The 22,239-nt window shown below is 45.2% G+C and overlaps 1 protein-coding gene across 1 annotated transcript in view; it reads left to right on the forward strand.

Annotated features, from left to right (window-relative positions):
• Positions 1 to 22,239, forward strand: part of fhdc1 (FH2 domain containing 1) — an 81,830-nt gene that overhangs the window by 30,064 nt on the left and 29,527 nt on the right. The window contains exon 3 of the mRNA XM_078211221.1: positions 15,772 to 15,874. Within this exon, the coding sequence (XP_078067347.1) occupies positions 15,772 to 15,874 (103 nt within the window). The remainder of the gene's footprint in view (positions 1 to 15,771; positions 15,875 to 22,239) is intronic.

The following is a 22,239-nucleotide window of genomic DNA, read 5'->3' on the forward strand; positions in this document are numbered from 1 at the left end:
AGTTCCCTGACTAAACTAGTCTCAGCAAATAATGATAAAGCACATACAGATAAGCTGAAACCAATGTAATGTGAAATATTTACAAATGAAGTTTAACTTTGAAGAACTTATCTTAGTGGCAGTGGAATTGGGCAGGAACATTCAGGCCGTGGTGAAGAGCCTCTCTGTTTGGCTTTTTAATAGCCCAGCCATGACTGCAGTGCTGTCCGCTGACGATGGGTTTCATAGAATCATACAACCCCTACAGTGCAGAAGAAGGCCATTCGGCCCTTCAAGCCTGCACCCAAGCCCTATCCCCGTAACCCTATGTATGAACCTCACCAATGAAAAGCTGCGGAATTGCATGTGTTTCAATTCCCAAGTATGGAAAATAGATTGTATTCCTTGCAAGTTATGATTACTTTATGGTTACCATTGACCTTTGTATTTTTAATGATCAGTCTATACTTTGAAACATTGAAATCTTTGCTTTCCCGATGAGGGCCGGTTAACTTTGTGATCGAGTGATTTTGGAGCTGCTGTCGCAGTCCAGTCGGGCATTTGTTTAAAACTCCAATAATAATCTGTGGGATGGGTGATTTATCTGTGATGGAGCTGGTATTCTAAAGCAACTTACTCCCACCTGCAACTGAAGTAAACGTTCTGTTAAACAGATTCTTTACCAAAGTGCTTAGCTGATTCATTGTTGAATTAATTCTACCTGAATGAGTAAATTAATTCCTAACTGACTGTCTTAATGTTCCCCAGTGGAAACCTGCCACACCTTTCCAAAACAAAACTCATTAATAAAGGGTTAAGAAGCAACAACACTTCTTTTCCAAAGATTATAGCCGGGATTTTCCCCTCCCGATCACGTCAGGCAGGTTTGACGATGGGAGTGGAAAATATCACGGGAACAACCAAATTGTTTTTTATGTTGATGTAAACACACGACGTGATTGTCCCCACTCCCTGTCAGTGATGGGGTGCCAATGTCTGGAACATCATTTGCATTCATTAACAAATCGTTACCAGGCACCTAGGCCAGAATCATCCCTGCCCCCCCCCGTCCGAAAATCCATCCATGTGGGTGTGAGGGCAGAACAGCGTGAACCATGACCGGTCTCCCGAGGCGTGCACCTGGTGAGCAGATCTCCCAGTGGAGTGCAAAGGTCACGGGGAAGAAGATCATGCCAGGGCAATGCCTGGGGTGGGGTTCCTGGTGAATTTGTTTACACTAGGGTGGCCTTTAGAAATGTCAGCCCAATCATCGAGAGACTGGCGGGCACGTGAATCAGAGGCTGCCTCGCTAGTGGTACATCATGTGTCTGCCCTTTGGTACTTTATTTTACCGTTGCTGTCGGCAGCTTCAACGTCACTTTTCCCGCCCGCTATCGACCGTTGCCAATTTCCAGGAAAATCTCACCCAGTGAATTGCAATTTTACTGCCCATCTTTTGAGAGCAAGAAAATAACGGCTAGAAATTCAGCTACCTCAACCTCTGAGTACAGGAATCACGATTCGTATCGAGGAGGTCAGCCCACAGATCTCATGTATCCACTTGATTTGAATGATTGTGTTGCTGGCTGGTGTACCTCCAGCACTGATCTGTGCTCCATAACGGAGCCAGTGAGCTGTGGACAGAGGCGCCCCTGTCAATGTTATAGACCACATGCTACTGAGTCCCTACTCTTAAAGGCAGGCTGCCTCACAAAGAGAGGTTGCAAAAAGGATTGCTGCAATGGAAATTGACAGATGCTAAACAGCAGGGCAGACAGAGGGTTCATAGTGATGGATGTGGCACTGGAGAATTTAGGTGGGCAGGAGGAGGGACTCTCAAGGACCCCCATCATGGGGGAGTGGATCCAAGGATCTAGCAGCTGTGCCACAGGCCCAATGACCTCACGTATAGTCAACGTCAGCCATCTTCACACAACATTAATGACTTACCACATCAGCACTCCCTGGCACTCAGGACACAAGCTTAACTCCAGATACTCCACCCCACTGAATGCACCTACCAATGTGTCAGTCTCACACCCACCTCTCAATGCCGCTGGATATTGGGTGTGATCTTCCAGGGCCTTCTTGGCACACCTACCAACCATGAGACCAGGGCATCACTCCTGCCAACCTGTATTACTAATGCAAACCCCTGTGTTAATTTTTCAATAGAAAGCAGGCTGGTTGCATTGTGTGTTTGGGATAGGGTGCTCCTGGCTCGAACCACACCCACAGCACTGAGAGTAGGAGGCCAGTACTGGAGGCAAAGATTCCTCTGTACAGAATCATTCGGATGAGTTGGGTAGACCAACTTTATGGCTAACGGGTGCGAGCACAACACCAACTGCAGCCTCACGCACTCTCTGTATTTATCTGTTTCAACGTCACCCTCAGCTGTTTGAACATTAGACATGGAGTATGTGGGTTGCCCAGGTTTATTTCCCACACTAAACTACCCTGTTAAAATTCTGATGTCACCCCTTAATTTCGAACACAAAAAAAATGTGCCTGATATGAAATGCCCAGATGCTTTCCTCGCTGCCTTTTACCTTATAGAAATGGCAGCATGAAGATACTTCCTTTCTCGATATTCACGTACCCATCTTTAACGACTTTGACTTGCAAATATTCCACTAGACACATTTAAATAACCCTGGAGACTTTTTTCACTGATAAACACTTTTACTATTCATTTTATTCAACGAATCCACTGAACATGACTAGCTACTTGAGAGAAAACTTAAATTATCACACAGGCTATTACAGAGAAGAATGTAAAACCAACTGTCTACGATACATAACAGGCTCAGATGGAACCACTTGAAAATTGTGCATTTCTGATAGTCACTCACATCTTGCCTTGGAAATATATCGCCATCCCTTCAGTCACTGGGTCAGAAGCCTGGAACTCCCTTCCTAACAGCACTGTGGGTGTACCTATGCCAAATGGACTGCAGCGGTTCAAGAGGTTGGCTCACCACCATTTTCTACAGGGTAATTAGGGATGGGCAATGAAAATGTTGGCTGAGCCAGCGACACCCACATCTGGTGAAATAATATTTTTAAAATGATGGCTGAACCGTTGACATTCCTGATGTTTGTGGGGAAGATGGTCGTCATTATGACACATTTTGGACCTGCCACATGTTCAGCCATTTTACAATTATGTTGATGGATTGAAGACTTGCTGTTGTTTCTAACCTTCCCGTTCAGTATTTGCTGGTTCTCCCTATGTTGATCTGTTGAGGGCAGCCTTATTTGCTAATATTTGGTCACAGGCCACTCCCAAGAAGATACATATTGTGACGAATATCTAGTTCATGGTTCATGTTAATATTTTGGAGCTAATGTTTAGTTCTGGGAGGATTGGTGTGAAGCGTAAGGTAACTAAAATACCTTGGGAGTGACCATTGCTAACGATGTCCACACTGCTTGTAAAGAAGTGCAATCCAGAACGATGCTTTGTTTTGAAAATTGGAGCTAAGTTAGTTTAAAAGCATTCAGTGAACCCTGAAAAGCTATGTCATCAGGAGATGGCTGGGGATTAAGAAGGTTTTCTCGTACTAATTTGCCTGAGTGTTTTCTAGGAGAGGGAGTTGGTTGGAAGCTGAGAAGGTGACGGAAGGTTTTGTGCCAAGCAGCTTGAGCTCAGAGAAGCCCTGGGAGCCATTTATAGCTTGGTGCAGCTATGAGGCTGGAGTTTCAGAGAAACCTAGCGGCAGTGAAGCTGGCAGCCGATGAAAGAGTTGAAAGTATGCAGGTAGAGGTCGGAGTGCAGCTTTGTGAATTCCATGCAACACAGTCTCAGCAGAAGAGATTGAACTATTGGGAGGTGAGCAGTTGTTGAGGCAGTCCAAGTCAGAGCACATTCGAGGGGATTCAGAGGCTTTGAAAGTGAAGGGTGGCTCTCCCTTGTGAGGGAGAGTTTTAACAAGATTTTGTGACTCACAGTGGTCACTGATGTCTGGGTGGGTTGCTGAGAAATCTTGTGAAACACAAGTTTTTATTGTAACACCCTCAAGAAATGAATCTTGAATGGTGCATCATCATTTGGTGAGCTTGCATCTTACTAAAACACGTCTGTTTTTTCCTGTTTGACTTTTGTTGTGTGCTTTTGCCAGCCCCAAGTTGTTGTGGATACATCTTAGGGTAATGTTGTTCGGATTTGTACATTACAACTGTGCCTATGCTTCAAAAGTATTTAATTGGGTAAAAAGCTCTTGGGGACACCCTGAGAATCTAAAGGGTTATATAAATGCAAATCTTTCAATTTATTTCAAACAAAAAGACACCAGTTTTTATCTTGACCATACGTGTGTGGTGCTCTGGATCAGGAGGTTTTACCATAACATTCAATGGGCAAACATCCAGGATAAAGTGATTTGAAAGCAGAAGGATGGGAATGGACTATGTATATTGCATGCAAATCAAATTGGAAATGCTCCACATGCTGGGTCACCTGTGAATACTTTTTCATCAAAATTATTAGAACATTAAAATGTCTCGTTTCAAATCTTGTTCTGTTCATTATAAATGGGGGCTAAATTGGGCTAACCTGTCTGCTCACTGTTTTCACTGCAGGCAGCATGCCAACCTGTGCTGCCTGCGTCATTGAATCAGCTCCGCATCCAGCCAAAGCTAACTGTTGAGTGGCTGAGCGCATCAGTGGGGAGCCAATATCACGAGTGCTTCGTATCACTTAAAGTTATCCTGTGCTGGGTAAAACCAGCCTGCAGCTCTTAAAGATGAGGGGCGGGATATTTCTGGCCACGCTCACGCCAAAACCAGAAAATCCCACCCAAGGTCAACGGGCTTTTGGATGGTCCACCCACTGCCCGCTACGATTCCCGTGGCGGGCGGGACAGGAAAATTCCCCCCGAGGTGCAGTGTGGCTGAGGCAGATGCTGGGAGACATGGTTGAGGAGAATCTGACCCAGGAAAGAGGAGTGGCACAACAGGGGAGAGAGCTGGCTCCATGTTTTTCACTGTCAAAAAAAGGTCTTCATGGAGGAGAAGGAGAGATGTCCCAAGGTTTCCAAAGGAGAAATGGAGCTTTCCCAGAAACTGTCAAACACTAGCTGATACTGTGATGATCAAGGTCAGGAGTGGAACCCTAAGGACACGGATGCAGTGTCACAAGCAGTTCATTGACTTCACATGTTACACGTCAAGGCCAGTGAACACAGCCACATCCTATCAACTATCAACTACACCACTCGCCTCAGTCACTGTTCAATACAGCAAACCCACTACTCACCCACCAACAATCTCCTCTCACTCAGGCTTACACTTAACAACAACTCTGCTTCACCTCATCCTCCCTCCCTCAGCACTGCTGCAAGTCACATGTCCACGTTTCACAGACTGCACACAGCCAGGTATTTAACCATGGAATCCACATCAGCCAAACAGATTGCATGCCACTCAGACATACTTCTGTCTCTCTCTTCCAGGACAGACATCCACATACAGGATGGACAGGTGTGCATGGATTTCCTCAGCCCTGGGGAGGAGATGGTGATGGCAATTGTTGGAACAGCCATTGCTGAGACGATCCAGGCATGACTGAAACCATTGAAGATCATGTTATCCTCATAACTACTCTTCTCACATCCCACTTGCCACTCATCTTGCACTCTCTTCTGATTTGTAAGCTGCAGATGGTGTATCCATGCACAGTTTCCACTCTCCTCACACCCTCCTTAGTCTTGTGTATTTTCTCCCTCCAGGCGATGCGATCAGGCCAGGCAATGACCAAAAAGAGTGATGATGAAGACACGCCGCCATCACTCGATATCCCACTGGAAGCCACCAGCTTAGACACTGATCTTGCACAAATCTAAAAGGATAGACTTAGAGGCAGGATCTGCATGTGGGCTGCAACCAGGACATTTCTCTTAATGCAAAACCAATAAACTAAATCAAAGCAAGAAGGGCAGCCCCCAAAAACAAGGGAACCTCCCAAACCAAGAGACAAAGCGTAAAGGAAACTTAAAACATCAAACTAAAATGTGATTAAAAGAGTCAATAATATGCCCCAGCCCTACGGGGCCCAGTGGGCACGGAAGGCTTCGATGGTGCTTGTGGACTCTGCATACTCCCTGTCCAGTGATACCCGGCTGCGAATGTAACTACGGTAGAGAGGCAGACAGTCGGGTCGGATGACCCCCTCAGTCGCCTGCTGCCTGGACCTGTTGATGGCAAATTTGACCGCTGTAACCAGGGCGGGAGGCAAGAAATGCACAAGTTCAGCTAGTGGGGAGGGTGAGGTCGCACATGCAGTCTACTGCTTTTTGTTTTAACCCCTGCTTATGACACAAAGATAGGTAGGAAAGTAAATTGTGAAGAGGACCTAAGGTGGCTTTAAAGGGATGTAGATAGATTAAGTGAGTGGATAAAACTCGGGCAAGTGGAGTATAATGTGGAAAAGTGTGAAATTGTCCATTTTGACAGGAAGAATAAAAAGGCTCATGGTGAGAGATTGCAGAGCACTGAGATGCAGAGGGATCTGGGTGTCCAAGTGCCTGAATCACAAAAGGCTAATAAACAGGTACAGCAAGCAATTAGGAAAACTAATAAAATGTTATCATTTATTGTGAGGGAAATTGAATACAGAAGTAGGGAGGTAATGTTTCAGTTGTATAGGGTATTGGTGAGATCACATTTGGAGTACTGTGTACAGTAATGATCTCCTTATTCAAGGAAGGATGTAAATGCGTTATAAGCAGTTTAGAGAAAGTTTACTAAACGAATACCTGGAGTGGGCAGGTTGTCTTATAAGGAAAGGTTGGAGAGGTTGGGTTTCTATCCACCACAGTTTAAAAGAGGAAGAGGCGACTTGATCAAAACCTTTAAGATACTGAGGGGCATTGACAGGGTGGATATGGAGAGGATGTTTCCTCTTGGGGCGGCACGGTAGCACAGTGGTTAGCACTGCTGCTTCACAGCTCCAGGGTCCCGGGTTCGATTCCCGGCTCGGGTCACTGTCTGTGTGGAGTTTGCACATTCTCCTCGTGTCTGCGTGGGTTTCCTCCGGGTGCTCCGGTTTCCTCCCACAGTCCAAAGATGTGTGGGTTAGGTTGATTGGCCATGCTAAAATTGCCCCTTAGTGTCCTGGGATGCGTGGATTAGCGGGTAAAATATATGGGGGTAGGGCCTGGGTGGGATTGTGGTCGGTGCAGACTCGATGGGCTGAATGGCCTCTTTCTGTACTGTAGGGTTTCTATGATTTCTATGATGATTTCTTGTGGGAGAATCGAGAACAAGGGCTCACTATTTAAAAATAAGGGGTCACTCATCTAAGTCAGAGATGAGGAAAAATATTTTATCTCACAGGGTCCGAGTCTCTGGGACTCTCTTCCTCAAAAGGCATGGTAGCAGAGTCCTGAATGTTTTTAAGGCAGCGCCAGATAGATTCTTGATTAACAAGGGGGTGAAAGGTTATCGCTCAGGCAGGAATGTGGCGTTGAGATTACAATCAGATTAGCCATGATTTTATTGAGTAGTGGAGCAGGTTCGAGGGGCCGAGTGGCCTACTCCTGCTCCTAATTCGGATGTTCATTTGTATGTTCATTGACTTTCACCCAACCTTCAGTTGCTGGGCTGTAAACTCTGGAATCTCTTACCCCTCTCCAACTCTCCATCTCTCTTTCTTTCATCAAGATCCTCCTTAAAACCAAGATCAGTGACCTAAGCTTTTGTTCAACATGTCAATGTGTTTCCTCCACAGGCTCAGGTGTCAGGTTTTTCTTTGCTTGCATTTCTGTGAAGGGGTTTGAGAAGTTTTGCTGAATTTTTCACATACATGTCGCACCTTTCATAAAGAACTACTTCATTCTCATCCCAAAACGTACATTTGTTTTCTGTTTTCACATTAAAAGCCATGTTGCCTTTACACAATCACAGATTATATTGAATTCTGAGAGATACGGTTTTAATCCTCCTTCCTTCCTCTTCACAAAACTCATTTTCTGTTTTGGCATTTTTCTTGGTGTCGAGCATTATGTAACCTGCTGCCTAATTCTTGCATTGAATTAATGATTCCAGTCCAGCATCTCTTTGACTTCATTCATGAGTTTGTGTGCTTATCTGTGATGGTTAAAAAAATGATTTATACAAAATACCACTGAGATTTAAATATGTTTTATTCGTAGAGTAAACATCAGCTGTGAAATTCACTGAACCTGTGTGAAATCAGTGACACTGTCATTCGAACTACAAGCAGTAGGCCATTCGGCCCTTCGAGCTGCTACACCATTCAATAAAATCATAGCTAATCTGACTGTAATCTCTTCCCTAACCCCGGTAACCTTTCACCCCCTTGTTTATCAAGAATCTATCTACTTCTGCCTTGAAAACATTTCAAGACTCTGCTTCCAAAGCCTTTTGAAGGAGAGAATTCCAAAGTCTCATTCCCGAGTCTCCTGAGGATAGATGTTCAGCTGACTGGCCTGTAGTTTCCTGCTTTCTGCCTCCCTCCTTTCTTAAATAGAGGAGTCACATTTGCTATTTTCCAATCTAATGGGACCATTCCAGGATCTGGGGGATCTTGGAAAATGTATCTACTATCACAGCAGTTTCTTCTTTTCGGACATGAGGTTGAAGTCCACCAGGATCTGGGCCTTGTCAGCTTTTAGTTCCAATAATTTCCTCAGTACCCTTTCCCTGATGATTGTAATTGTTTTAAGTTCCTCCCTCCCTTTCACCATTTGATTCACAATAATTTCTGGGATATTATTTGTATCCTCTACAATCAAGACCGACACAAAATATCTGTTCAGTTCATCTGCCATTTCCTTATTTTCCATTATTAATTCCCCAACTCTCTCTAGAGGCCGAATGCTCACTTATTCCTTTCCTTTTTAAATACCTGCAGAAACTTTTCATATCTGTTGTTATATTTCTCGCTAGCTTTCTCTGGTACTCTAATTTCTCCCTCCTTGTTCATCTTTTACTCATTCTTTGCTGTTTATATTCCGTTCAATCTTCTGACTGCCACTCATCTTTCAGGAGTTGTATACTGCTTTATTTCAATTTAAAGGGCGGCATGGTGGCACAGCGGTTAGCACTGCTGACTCACCGCGCCAGGGACCTGGATTCAATTCCAGCCTCGAGTCACTGTCTGTGTGGAGTTTGCTCATTCTCCCCATGTCTGCGTGAGTTTCTTCCGTGTGCTCCAGTTTCGGCACGGTAGCGCAGCGGTTAGCACTGCTGCTTCACAGCTCCAGGGTCCTGGGTTCGATTCCCGGCTCAGGTCACTGTCTGTGTGGAGTTTGCACATTCTCCTCATGTCTGCGTGGGTTTCCTCCGGGTGCTCCGGTTTCCTCCCACAGTCCAAAGATGTGCAGGTTAGGTTGATTGGCCAGGTTAAAAATTGCCCCTTAGAATCCTGAGATGCGTAGGTTAGAGGGATTAGCGGGTAAATATGTGGGGGTAGGGCCTGGGTGGGATTGTGGTCGGTGCAGACTCGATGGGCCGAATGGCCTCCTTCTGCACTGTAGGGTTTCTATGATTTCTATGATTTCCTCCCACAGTCCAAAGATGTGCGGGTTAGGTTGATTGGCCATGCTAAATTGACCCTAGTGTCAGGGGATTAGCAGGATAAATATGTGGGGTTATGGGAATATGGCCTGGTTGGGATTGTGGTCGGTGCAGCCTTGATACTCTGTAGGGATTCTATGATACTATCTTTAACTTCCCTAGTTAGCCACAGATGATGCATCCTTCACTTAGAGTCTTTCTTCCTCACTGGAATGTATATTGTTTGAGTGTTCTGAAATATCTCCTTGGATGGTGGTGGCATAGTGCTACTGTCACTTGGTTAGTAATTCAGAGACTCATGGTAATGCTCTGGGGACCTGAGTTCAAATCCAACCACAGTGGATGGTGAAATTGGAATTCAATAAAAATCTGGAATTAAAAGATGACCATGAAACCATTGTCAACTGCCGTAAAGACCCATCTGGTTTACTCATGTCCTTAAGAGAAGGAAATCTGCCGCCCTTCCCCAGACTGGGCTACTTGTTACCCCAGATCCATAGCAATGTGGTTGACTCTTAACTGCATTCTGAAATAGCCTAGCAAGCTATTCAGTTCAAGAGCAATTAGGGAGGACAACAAATGTTGATTCAGTCAGTGATGCCCACATCCTATGAAAGAATAAAGAAAAATGTCTGCCATTGCATCTCTACTGGCCTATTCCTTAACCTAAATTCCCTCTTCACTTTAGCTAACTCTGTCTTCATGCCCTCATAATTGCCCTTATTTAAATTTAAACACTAACCTTAGAACCACTATTCTCTCCCTCAAACTGAGTGTGAAATTCAATCGTATTATGTTCACTGCTATCTAGGGGTGCCTTCAGAATGCAGTCATTAATTAATCCTTCTCGTTGTATATTATCAGATCCAGTATAGCCTATTCTCGTGTTGGTGCTAGAATGTGCTGCTCTAAGTAACTGTCCCAAAAACACTCATCACCCAGACAACCTTTGCCAATCCAATTCATCCAATCGATATGTAGATTGAAATCACCTATGGTGACCGCTGTATCTTTCTCACAAGTCCCCTTTATTTCTTCCTGTATACCCTGCCCTGCAGCATGTATCGGGCCTACAAACCATTCCCATAAGTGACTTATTTACCATTTTGCTTCACTATTTCTCATCTCTATCCAAAACGCTACCCATCTGACGCTATGTTTTGATCTCCAGAACTAAGGTCATCTCTCTCTCTCTCTCTATTGTGCCAGCATCATCTTTTATTAACAGAGATACCCTTCCACCCTTTCTTAGCTTCCTGTCCTTCCAAAATGTCATGTATCCTTCAATATTCATGTCTCAGGCCTTGTCATTCCACAGCCGTGTCTTTGTAATGGCTATCAGATCATACATATTTATTTCTAATTACATTGTCAATACATATGCTTTCTTTTTGCATTCAGATACAGAGCTTTTAGTTCTGTTTTGTACCATTTTCTAAATCTCTAGCCTTATCTGCTGGTGTGTTCTTAGATTTGTGCACTCTGTCCCTTCTTGCCACATGCTGATCATCATTTCCCTTATTCCTACCTTGTCTTCTCTAATTTAACACATCTTCCCAGTCTTTATCTCTCTCCCCATTATTTAGTTTAATGCTCTATCTACAGTCTTGGTTATGCGACTCACCACAACACTGGTCCCAGTACGATTCAGGTGAAGACTGGACAGCTCCCTCTTTCCCCAGTACTGGTGCCATTGGCCCATGAATTGAAACCCAAGTCTCCAGTCTTAGAGCCACATATCTAATCTCTAATTTGATTTGCTCAATGCCAATTTGCTCACGGTTTAGGAAGTAACCTAAAGATTATTAACTGTTGAGGTTCTGCTTTTTAATTTAGCCCATAGTTGCTCAAAGTTCCTCAGCAGAACCTCTTTCCCTGCTCTACCTATGTTATTGGAATCATCATGGACTCTGACCATGGGATCCTCCCCCTCTCACTCCAGCCCAGAGCAGCTGCCTGTCACTGGCCCGATTCCTCGTTCTCCTCCATGGGGACAGCGATCTCAGGGTCCAATACACTTTAGACCTATCGCTAGGCACATCTCCAACTAAAAGTTCAGAACGATTATTAAAATAACTTGCAAACGCTCCCTCCTTCACCAGCAAACTCTTCTGCTCAGGTGAACCATAGATATGCTCCCTCATACCTGGCGTGACTCCTTCCGAATGGTTTCCCTCTGCACCCATCAATAAATGTGGTGGACATCGTGAAATACCAGTTGTCTGGCCAGCTAATGGATGGACATAGTTCTCTGCAGCCCAGAGCAAGAGTCTAGACAGTCGGGTTGCCTGCCCGGTACTGCCAGCTTAGATCACTGAATCATAGGATTGTTACGGTGCAGAAGCAGACCATTTGGCCCATCGTGTCCGCACTAACTCTCCAAATGAGCATTATGATCCAGTGCCATTCTCCTGCCTTTTCCCTGTATCCCTATATATTGTTCCTATTCAAATAATCACCTAATGCTCTCCTGAATGCCTCGATTGAACCTGCCTCCATCACATTTCCAGGCAGTGCATTCCAGACCAGAATCACTCGCTGTGTGAAAAAGTTTTTCTCTCATCCATCACATTTGCCTTTTTTGCAAATCGCATTAAATCTATGCCCTCTCATTCTTAATCCTTTTACGAGTGGGATCAGTTTCTCCCTGTCTACTCTGATTTTGAGCATCTCTATTAAATCTCCTCTTAACCTTAGAACAGTCCCAACCTCTCCAATCTTTCCTCATCACTGAAGATTCCAGGTCTGTGAATTAGATATTCGCAGCCATTGACCCGATATCAAAGTGTGTCTGCCAATGTTCAGTGTGAGCAGCATAGCACTCAGCTAATCCTCACTTAAAGTTTTGGTTCCGTTCCTCTGATTGTGACTTTAAGTGAAGCGACTTTAAGTGAAGCAACTTTAAGTGAATGATGTGTTCCCATAGGAATCAATGCGAAAGCTGGAGTTAGGTTCCTTTGGACATTTTTCACCCAGAAAAACTAATATTCAAGTTGAAAAACTGTACAGTACATGTGTTGCATTGTGCATTCCTAGCTGGAATAAATTGCAAAACAAAATAAATCACTGAATAGAACAGAAATACTGTATAAATGAAAATTGGATGACATTAAATCACCCAAACAAGCCCTAAGTAGCACAGCTTCTGTGTTTCTGACATCGTGTTTCTGTGTCTCAACCACATCGTTTCTGAAACTCAGCTCCACCTTTTGCATGCTTTCAATTCCTGCTCTGTCTCTTTCTCTCTCTCTCTCTCCTTTCCCACTCTATCTCTCCTCTATCTCTCTCCTTTCCCACTGTCTGTCTGTCTGTCTGTCTCTCTCTCTCCTTTCCCACTCTGACTCTCTCTCTCTCTCCTTCTCTGGAGGGACTTCGAGCCGGGGACAGTCACTCACATCTTACCATTTGGTAGCTTGATTTCCAGCTGCGTCACAATCGGCGAGGAGGTGCCAAGGCCATTTAAATGGTAATTTTAATACAATTTAAGTTTCATTAGTGGGCCCGGGACTGAAGTCCGGGGCTTGCGAGCATCTACCCCCCCAGATTAGTTCACTCCAGCAGGATTACAGTGGCTCCCCACTAACAGGGAACTAGCGGTCCGACCCCTCTGGAGTAAAGGGGGACAATCAGGGCCCCCCAGAGGGTTGGGTGGCAGGGGTTGCCCCCGGGCATTGGCACCGCACAATTGTCAGCTTGGGCCCCCTGGCCTACGCTCGCCTGAAAGCCACCAGTTTACAACAGAGGGTGCCGTTGTGCATGCCCCCCTTCTGGCCCCACCCCCTGGGCACTTTCCCCTGCGCGCAGTGGGCGCTGTCAGTGTGCCAGGCTGGCAGCGCCAGTGTGCCAGGTTGGCACTGCCAGGGTGCCAGTCTGGCACTGCCCAAGGGGCAAACTCTGCCCCGACCTCCCAGGGGGCCTCAATGGCCTCCAGTCCCACCAGCAGGTCCATCAGGACAGGCCCCCGTTAATGGGAACCATACGTGATCCTCACCAGTGAGGACCTTCAGGCAAGGTGTTCAGGCAAGTGAGTCCCGAGGATTGCATCCCGGGCTCACTTGTAATATTTAAATTCTACCTACAAAAGAATTTAAATATTATAATCAGCCCCGCGGCGGATATCCGGTGCCGGTAAGAACACAAGAAGCAAGAGCAATTGGGCGCAAACCCGATTTTTCGGCTTTCTCGCAATCTTACCGGCTCACCCCAACCATCAACTGGGAGGGAAAAATGGTAAGATCGCCCCCTTCAATTATTTTTTCAAACTTTCCCATGAGTTGGAATTTCACCCCCTTGAGCAGCAGCGCGAATCAATCATTTAAACGTCGACAGTGTTGTGTTTGTATGATAAATGCAAATGCCCTGAGGGTCTTATATTCCCTTGAAAAAAATGAATAAGCTAAAATGGCAGTAGGGACTGTCTGAGAAGTTTATGCCTGTCCTGGCTGTGAATCAATAAGAGTGATAAATAATTCTCTGATAGTTTGGACCAGGGAGGTACATGTTCGAAGCCATACGCAATACTGTCAAATTTAATTTGTATAGGGGAAGAAAATTCCATGCTGGGAAAGATATGATTGAATCCTCTTTTAAAAGCTGATATTTTATAGCACACATTAGACCGGTAAACTTAGCCCCACCAGTTTTAAATGTCTGTGCCTCTGAATTTTGGCCATTAGAATTGGGCCTGTGAGGCTGAAGAGCTTCATTATTGCTGTGGGTTTCAATGCCTTCCTCATCCCCTGTTGTAAATTTCTGCCGTTACTGCTCAGGTTGCCACAGCAACAGTCAATAGTATAGCGGTTGGAAAAATGAAGGAAAGTAATGAGCATATGTCACCCACTCTATAATAAAATTATTTTTTGAGTGAGTGTATATAGTCCTGTTTTTATTTCTCTTTCTCCCCATCTGTTTTACAGACTGGGCATTAATATTAGTTGGTGGTCTAATCCTGGGTCCCCTGAGAACAAAAACGACTCTTCCTCTGAGAATGTTGTGGGGAGGCGGTTGGGGGCGGGGGGGGGGGGGCTGGCGGCAAGTTAGATTGCAATGTGATTGGACAGATGGACCCTAGATACAGGCTTGTTGTCTTTTAAGTTTCTTTATTGTACCCCTTTAAAAAATGAAAATTGGAAAAATGAGTCCTTTTTAAAAAGAGAGACATCCTTCAAATGCTTTTCTAAATAAAAGACAGAAGAAGTGTTTACTGATTGGTGACTGGAACATGAGTTAATTCCTTAGACACTAACCACTAATAATTTACTGAGCTGATAGATGTTTTCAGATGAGTTTCCTTTCACTTCAGGCATTGTGAGTAACAGATGGCGCCAGCCTCACTACATTCTTCAAAGTGCTATCTCTTTGTACCCCACACCCTGCTTCACCACTCCCCCTCTCTCACCCCAATCTGCAGTTTCAACTTTTAAACTTCATTTGAAATCCCTGCCGTGACTTGATTTGGATGTAATTGATGTTATCATCCGTACGTTGATGAGGAACGATTCAAAGGCCTACATCTAACTAAAATACTTTGTGGAATTTCTGATCGTTTCATGTGTGCTCCTTAAATAAATAGAAAGTTTTTTTTCATTCTGTGTATATTTTGCACTGCTGCGATATTTATTATAATTTAAAATATGTTGCCTTTGCAGACTTATTTAAATCAGAGGCAACCATATCAATCACGGTTGAAAGAATTACTGGGAAATTTGGGCATGCAGAATTCCTGCCAGAAAAGAGATCAGGAGAAGGCACTTATCCTTTTTTCCCTCCAGAAATTATGAGTCATACAGCAGCTAATTGCAGCTGTCATAAGGATACTTGTGGATTGCAACTTAAATTTACAGCATTACAAGCTGTGTTGCCACAAGGCTTATTTAGCACGTCAGTAGCAGTATGTTCTAGGGAAAAATCAGTGTACGACTTGTGGACTGACTCATTTCATCGCCTCAAATTGCCTCCACCAGGACCACTGCCAGCGAGAGGCCTGTAACTTGCAGTACTTCTCTCCAATGTTACAGAAGTCAGAATGATCTCACCAGACACAACCCAAGTTTAGAATCACTGTAATTGTGCTGGTGCCTAGGTTCCACTGTTCAAGCAGACGGGATTTGTACACTTCACATGTTCATTACTTCACTATGCTCCAAGTGATAACAATAATTTGAAACTTGAGATGAAATCATTCTTTTGCATCTTCTGCACTAACCGTGTATCATTAAAATACTAATGGTTATTCTCTTGTATTTGAAGGTCAAATCAGTGCATCATTGAAGATATTCGGTCAGGAAGGAGCGAGGCTTATGGCTCGGAAAAACTCCGTGAACTTCTCAAAATATTACCGGAGGCAGAAGAGGTCAGACTTGTCAGCAGTAACTCTTTTACTTCCCAATAATGAGAATGAACCTGAGTGATTAATAGGGTTCAGAACATGGGGAAGTACAGAGGCTGAAAAGACTAAGCATTCCTTTTATCCAGTGTTGCCATCTGAATCTCCGTTCCTCCATCCCCCACTCCTTCAAATATCTATCCAATTCTTCCTTTTTGCGTAATGGTCCATTCTGGATGTTCACCATCTGTAAAAAAAAGTTAAACTGTGCACCTTCCCTCTTGCAGTTTAAGCTGATATCATTGCTCCGAAAATTTGTTGTGATCTGAAATGTATGATCAGAGCTCTGTTTTTCCCTTCAGAATCCTCAACACTTGAGTAATGTTTCCTTACGCCCTCTCTCCTATAAAGAGTCCCAGAATCCTGCCTTTAGGTTATAGTTCAAGCAACATAAGCTATTTATCAGATCTGATCTTCTTCTCAGACTGCCTGGTAATGCTCGAATACCCTTGCAGTAGGGCAAATGGAATGGTACACATGCAGCTGCATCTTGTAAAGACTCACTACCTCTAGTGATTTATTTGTTGTATCCAAGTGGATCTGGTTGGGTTTCCTTCTTGCTGCCATGTGCTGCGCTGTTCCCTTCAGGGAGCAATGCAAACATTCAAATTTCTGAAATGTGTTAACCTAGCTTGGAGCCATTGATCAATATTGGGTTCCTCCGGGTGCTCCGGTTTCCTCCCACCATCCAAATAGGTGCAGGTTAGGTTGGCCGTGATAAATTACCCCTTAATGTCAGAGGGATTCGGAGGGTAAATATGTGGAGTTACAGGGATGGGACAAGACCTGGGTGGAATTGTTGTCAGTGCGGGCAAAATTGGCCCCCTTCTGCACTGTAGATTCTATGATTTTATGAATATTACTATTGGTTATTTCTCCTCCTCAGTTTCATTGCTTTGCACTTGTTCACATGAAACACCATTAACCACTCAATCAGCACAATATGTCCTGAAGTATTTTTGATTTGGTTTGTCTCTCCCCACTTGCTAAGGTAGTCCACTTAGTTATTGTCCACAGCTCCTTACGATTGGCCCTTTGTCATGTCTGCTGGTGTAATCTTGGCTCAGAGGTCTTGCCTTCGAGTCCAATCGCTGTGGGTTGAAGTCCCATTTGAGTACAAAATCCTTTGATGCTCCTCCCCTCACAGCACTAAGAAAGGGCTGCTCAGCTGAAAGTGCAGTTTGTTAGACTGGGATATGTGCCCTCTCAGGTGGATGTAAAAGGTTACGTGGGATATTGTGAAGAAGAGCATGGGATCCAGTCCAATGTTTATATTGTACTTGGGAACAGCTGCACAATACAGCTGCCCATCTTCATGCTTGTTGACCTATATTAGTTTCCAGTTAAGCAACGCCTCCATGTTAAAATTCTCAACCTTGTTTTCAAATTCCTCCATGGCCTTCCCCCCTCCCCGACAAACCCCCCAAATCCTGAGATATCTGCATTCCTCAAATTCTGACCTCTTGCGCACCCCCCAGTTTTAACTTCTCCACCATTGGCCGCTGTGCTTCCGACTGGCAAGATCCAAATCTCTGGAATTCCCTCCCTCCAACTCTTGCCTCTTTACCTCTCTTTCCTCCCTTACAACACTCCTTAAAACCTTTGGCCACTTCTCTTTGACTAAGCCTCTGGTCACCTGACCTAATGGGGGTGATCTTGAGCCAGCGTTCGCCGTCTATACGAATGCCAGCAGAGGCTGAAGATCCAGAAATCGCGGTTCTCACCGGCCAGATCGCGATCTCAGGCCTTCCCCCACCCCCCTCCCTCTACCCAGCTACATCATCAGAATTTCAATGTTACTAACCAGCGCCCTCGTCAGATATTGACCACCGCTGTATATTGACACTGCAGGGGTGTGACATCATGTCGTCATAGTTTACAACAGGCTTGCCTAGACATGAACCTGGGGTCGTCCCAGGGGGCCTAAAGGTAAGTATAGTCCCTAGGGGGGGGAGAGGAGGGACGTAGCCAGACAACGGCTTGGCAATGCCCCCTGGCACTGCCCCTTGACACAGGTTGGCACTGCTGGGTTGGTGCAGACTCCAATTATTGTGGGGGGAGGGACCAATGATTGGGGTGGGGTGGGGGGGAGGAGCTTATGATCGGGGTGCAGGGAGGGGAAGGAAGAGAAATGTTGACTCCAATCAGGGATGGTAAGCGGGGCCCCTGTGACCGCCATGGTGGGCTGTGGGGGAGGTTTACTCAGGCTCTGATCGGGGCGTCCTTTAAGGGTGATGCCCCGATCTCTGTGCAGCTGGGTTTTGCTGGCGTGTTAAGGCCCCGCCCCCTGCATGACGGCATGAAACACACCCCACGCCTTGATTTCTTTTTGGCAGAATGTCATATGATATGGAGAGAAAACTGATAGGTTTCTTGCCAGAAACAACACTGCCAAATATTTTGGTAAGATTCTCTCCAATATCTCTCTGTGTCTTGGTTCAAATTTTGTTTGATAATGCTCTCGTGAAGTACCTTGGCGCTATATAAAAACAAGTAGTAGCCGTTGTTGTTGTATTGTGGAACATCTAAATGAACAAAATACTCAAGATAATAGTCTGGATTTTGCAGTTAGAATGATGGTGTAACTGTCAATGTTCGCCATAATTGCCCTTGAAACTGACAACAACGCCTGGCGTCTGAACATGCTCTGTTAAACATCTGCTCCTCCACAGGCTGCATTGTTCATGTCTCTGCAGATGGCCATCTGAAATTACTGAATTGACAAGAATTCCCCTTTTACATTGGAAAGTCACTGTTAATAATCCCTGAAAAAGGTGCACCATGTTAATGAAGTGTAGCGGGGTTTTTAACAGTGTGTTAAGTCAGTACAATTACTGAACACCCTCTCATAGAAAACTAATTTATTTTTATGTAGAATCATAGAATACCTAAAGTGCAGAAGGAGTCCATTCGACCCATTGAGCTTGCATCGACAACCATCCCACCCAGGCCTTAACCTCATAATTCCAAGTATTTACCCTGCTAATCCCCCGACACTAAGGGACAATGTATCATGGCCAATCCACCTAACCTGCACATCTTTGGACTGAGGGAGGAAACTGGAGCACCCGGAGGAAACCCAAGCAGACATGGGGAGAACATGCAGACTCTGCACAGATAGTGACCCAAGGCTGGAATTGAACCTGGGTCCCTGGCGCTGTGAGGCAGGTGTGCTAACCACTGTGCTGCCCTGTCAAGCTTTTCCTTTATGATAAAAATGCTATTGTTTTTAAAATATTTTACAGTTTGCTTATAATAATTCCGCTTCTATCAGGTATGTTCCAATCTTTATTTTGCTCTCTGGAGAATGTATAAGTGAGAACATGGCTGATGTGGGACTGAACTTCATTCACCCACCTTTCCCTCTGTTATCCTTTTGGATATCAAAAACCTATCAATCTCAGATTTACAATCAACCCAGCATCAGTCGCATTTGTGCAAGAGAGTTTTAGGTCGGAATGTTATGGCTGTTCATGCCGGCAGGATTTTCCCATCCCGCTGCAGTAAATGGAGATTTGGTTGAAATTCTCTGACTTTGCTGCAGCGGGAATGTGGCGTGAACGGTCAGTAAGATCGCGCCCTTAAACTTTCATCCCCTTTGTTGTTTTTCCGAACTTCACTCCTGAAAGATCTGGCTCTAATTTTAGACAATGCCCGTTAGCCCTACACTCACTAACAGAGAAAATAGTTTCTCTCTGTTTGCCTGAATATCTCAAAAACTTTGAAGAAATCATCGCTTAATCTTCCAAATTCCAGGGGACATAACTTTAGTTTGTCGAATCTTGTCTCGTAATTTAACCTTTGGAATCCAGCTATCATTCTGGTAAATTTACACTGCATTCCCTCAAGACTAATCTATCTTTGTTGAGGTATGGTGCCCGGAAGTGCTCCCAGTACTCCAGGTGTGGTCTCACCAGGGTTTTGTTTAGCATTACTTCTATCCCTTGTGTTCTAATGCACTAAGTTTTAAGTTTGTTTATTGATTAGTGTCACAAGTTGGCTTACATTAACACAACAATGAAGTTACTGTGAAAATCCCCTAGTTGCCACACTCCAGCGCCTGTTCGGGTTCACTGAGGGAGAATTTAGCATGGACAATGCACTTAACCAGCACGTCTTTCGGACTGTGGGAGGAAACCGGAGCACCTGGAGGAAACTCTGCAGACACGGGGAGAACATACAGACTCTGCACAGACAGTGACCCAAGACGGGAATTGAACCCAGGTCCCTGGTGCCGTGAGGCAGCAGTGCTAACCACTGTGCCATCGTGCCACACTAGATATAAAGGCTAACATTCCACTATCACATTTGATCAATTTCAGTCCATTATAATGATTTATGTAGCGGCAGCCTCAAACCTCTCTGGACCTCTACTGTTTCTAACTTTTGGCCTTATAGAAAGCACCATCTTCCAAATTGAAATCCATTTGCTGCAGTTTTCCCATTTGCTTCATCTATTAATATCTCCTTGTAATTTTATGCTTGACGACCTCACTCTTGCTGGTCACCTCGAGACTTGTCGCCAGATTTGAATTAACATCAGGAAAGGTGAAATCCACGCCACGAGGATGGCTGGAGTTCTGACAGCAGCTTCCTTCAAGGTCAGCGACTAACTGCAAAATCCAGGCCCATCACATTTCCCAGCAATGCTGGGCGAAAAGAGCCGCTTTGTGCAGTCCTTTCATTGAGTATTGCGAAGGGCTTTCAGGACTTGGTACATAAAAAGGTGATTGATTACAAAACAGCCTAACTTATTTCAAAAGTGTGACACTTCTAAAAGGGACAAGTGAGCTCATAAAATCTGCAGCAAGTACCACAGTGAGTTTATTCCTCTTTTCTGAAATGCTTTAAAAATGTAATTGCTTCTGGTTTTAGAGAATGGAACAAGGCCAGGGATACAACAACCGGGATTCTCCCAGCCCGCCGTGCTGCTCAAGTAGCGCAACAGGCCAGGAGACAACGGTGGTTGGGGGGGGGGCGCGGAAGGAGTGAGGACACTTTCACAAGATTTGTGCCCAGCATTCAGTCCATCACGAGTCTCCCAGGCCCTTTTTTTAGCGCAATCAGATCCGCACTGGAAATTGGCACGGAGCTGGTTATCATATGGAAATTGACATTTCCATCTAACTAGCGGGCCCAGGCCAGTAGTCTCCAGGCCCACTAGCATTGCCCCCTCCCCCCTGCCGGAAGAGGTTGCCACTAGTGGGGTTTACAACTGCTCCCTACTAATGGGGCACAGACATCTGACCCCATTGGTGGGCCCCATAGCCATTGAGGCCACCCCAAGAGGTTAGGAGTTGTGCCCCTTGGGCAGTGCCAGCCTGGTACACTGGCACTGCCCAAGGGGTACCCTGGGCAGTGCCAAGGGGCAGGGCATACTGAGGCCTATTGGAGGGTGATCAGTGGTATTGCTGCCACCCTGCAATAGGGAGGGGGTGAGGGGGCAATCGGGGCTGACCTTGAATGGGAGGTCGGGATTGGCCATTCTAGGCAAGGGGGTTGAGATCAGGGCTGGCCCCAGGGAGTGGGGGGTGGGGTTGTCGGGAAGGCCAGCGATTGAGAGAGGGAGGCCAGCGATCAGAGTGGGAGTTCGGGGATAAACAGGAGGCCGGCAATCAGAAGGTTGGCAATGGTGGCGGTGGGGGGGGGGGGGGCAGTGTGCCTGTGCCAATCTCCCTACTGACAGGTCAGCGCATGCGCAGCGACCCACTCAACACTCCGCTGCTGGCTCTCGGGCGGGATGAGGCCCTGGCCCCACTTTCTGCCGTTAAACTTTTTGAGGCACTCTGTGAAGCACAGAGGGTCGGAAATTTGTTCCGATAAGTACGCCCAAAAAAAAGGGTGGGAAATTCTTCCATTTTCCCATCTGTTGGGCACTTAGTTTTGTTTTGGGAGAATCCCAGCCAACTTTTTTTAAAAATTAATTTACAGGATGTGGGCATCACTGGCTAGTGGAGCATTTATTGCCTATCCCCACTTGCCCTTCAGAAGGTGGTGGTGAGCTGTCTTCTTGAACTGCTGCAGTGCCTGAGGTGTAGGTACACCCACAGTGCTGTTAGGGAGGGAATTCCAGGATTTTGACCAATGTTTAAAATGATAAAGCAGGATCAGAGCAAATCCAGCACCTATTAATTGTAGTTTTAAAATCTTCTGATGTGTGTGTGAGCTGCATGTGTACCGATCCAGCACTATAATTTCTGACTCAAGTGTTTTAATTTTCCCCTTCTTATATTTGCCCACTAATTATTGTTTACCAAGCTTGTTGAGACTGGCATCAGAAAATTGGAATGTTTATTTCTGATATAAATTCAGCAAACTGGGTTCGGTAAAAG

Source organism: Mustelus asterias, chromosome 1 (genome assembly GCF_964213995.1).
Source record: "Mustelus asterias chromosome 1, sMusAst1.hap1.1, whole genome shotgun sequence".
Classification (NCBI taxonomy): Eukaryota; Metazoa; Chordata; class Chondrichthyes; order Carcharhiniformes; family Triakidae; genus Mustelus; species Mustelus asterias.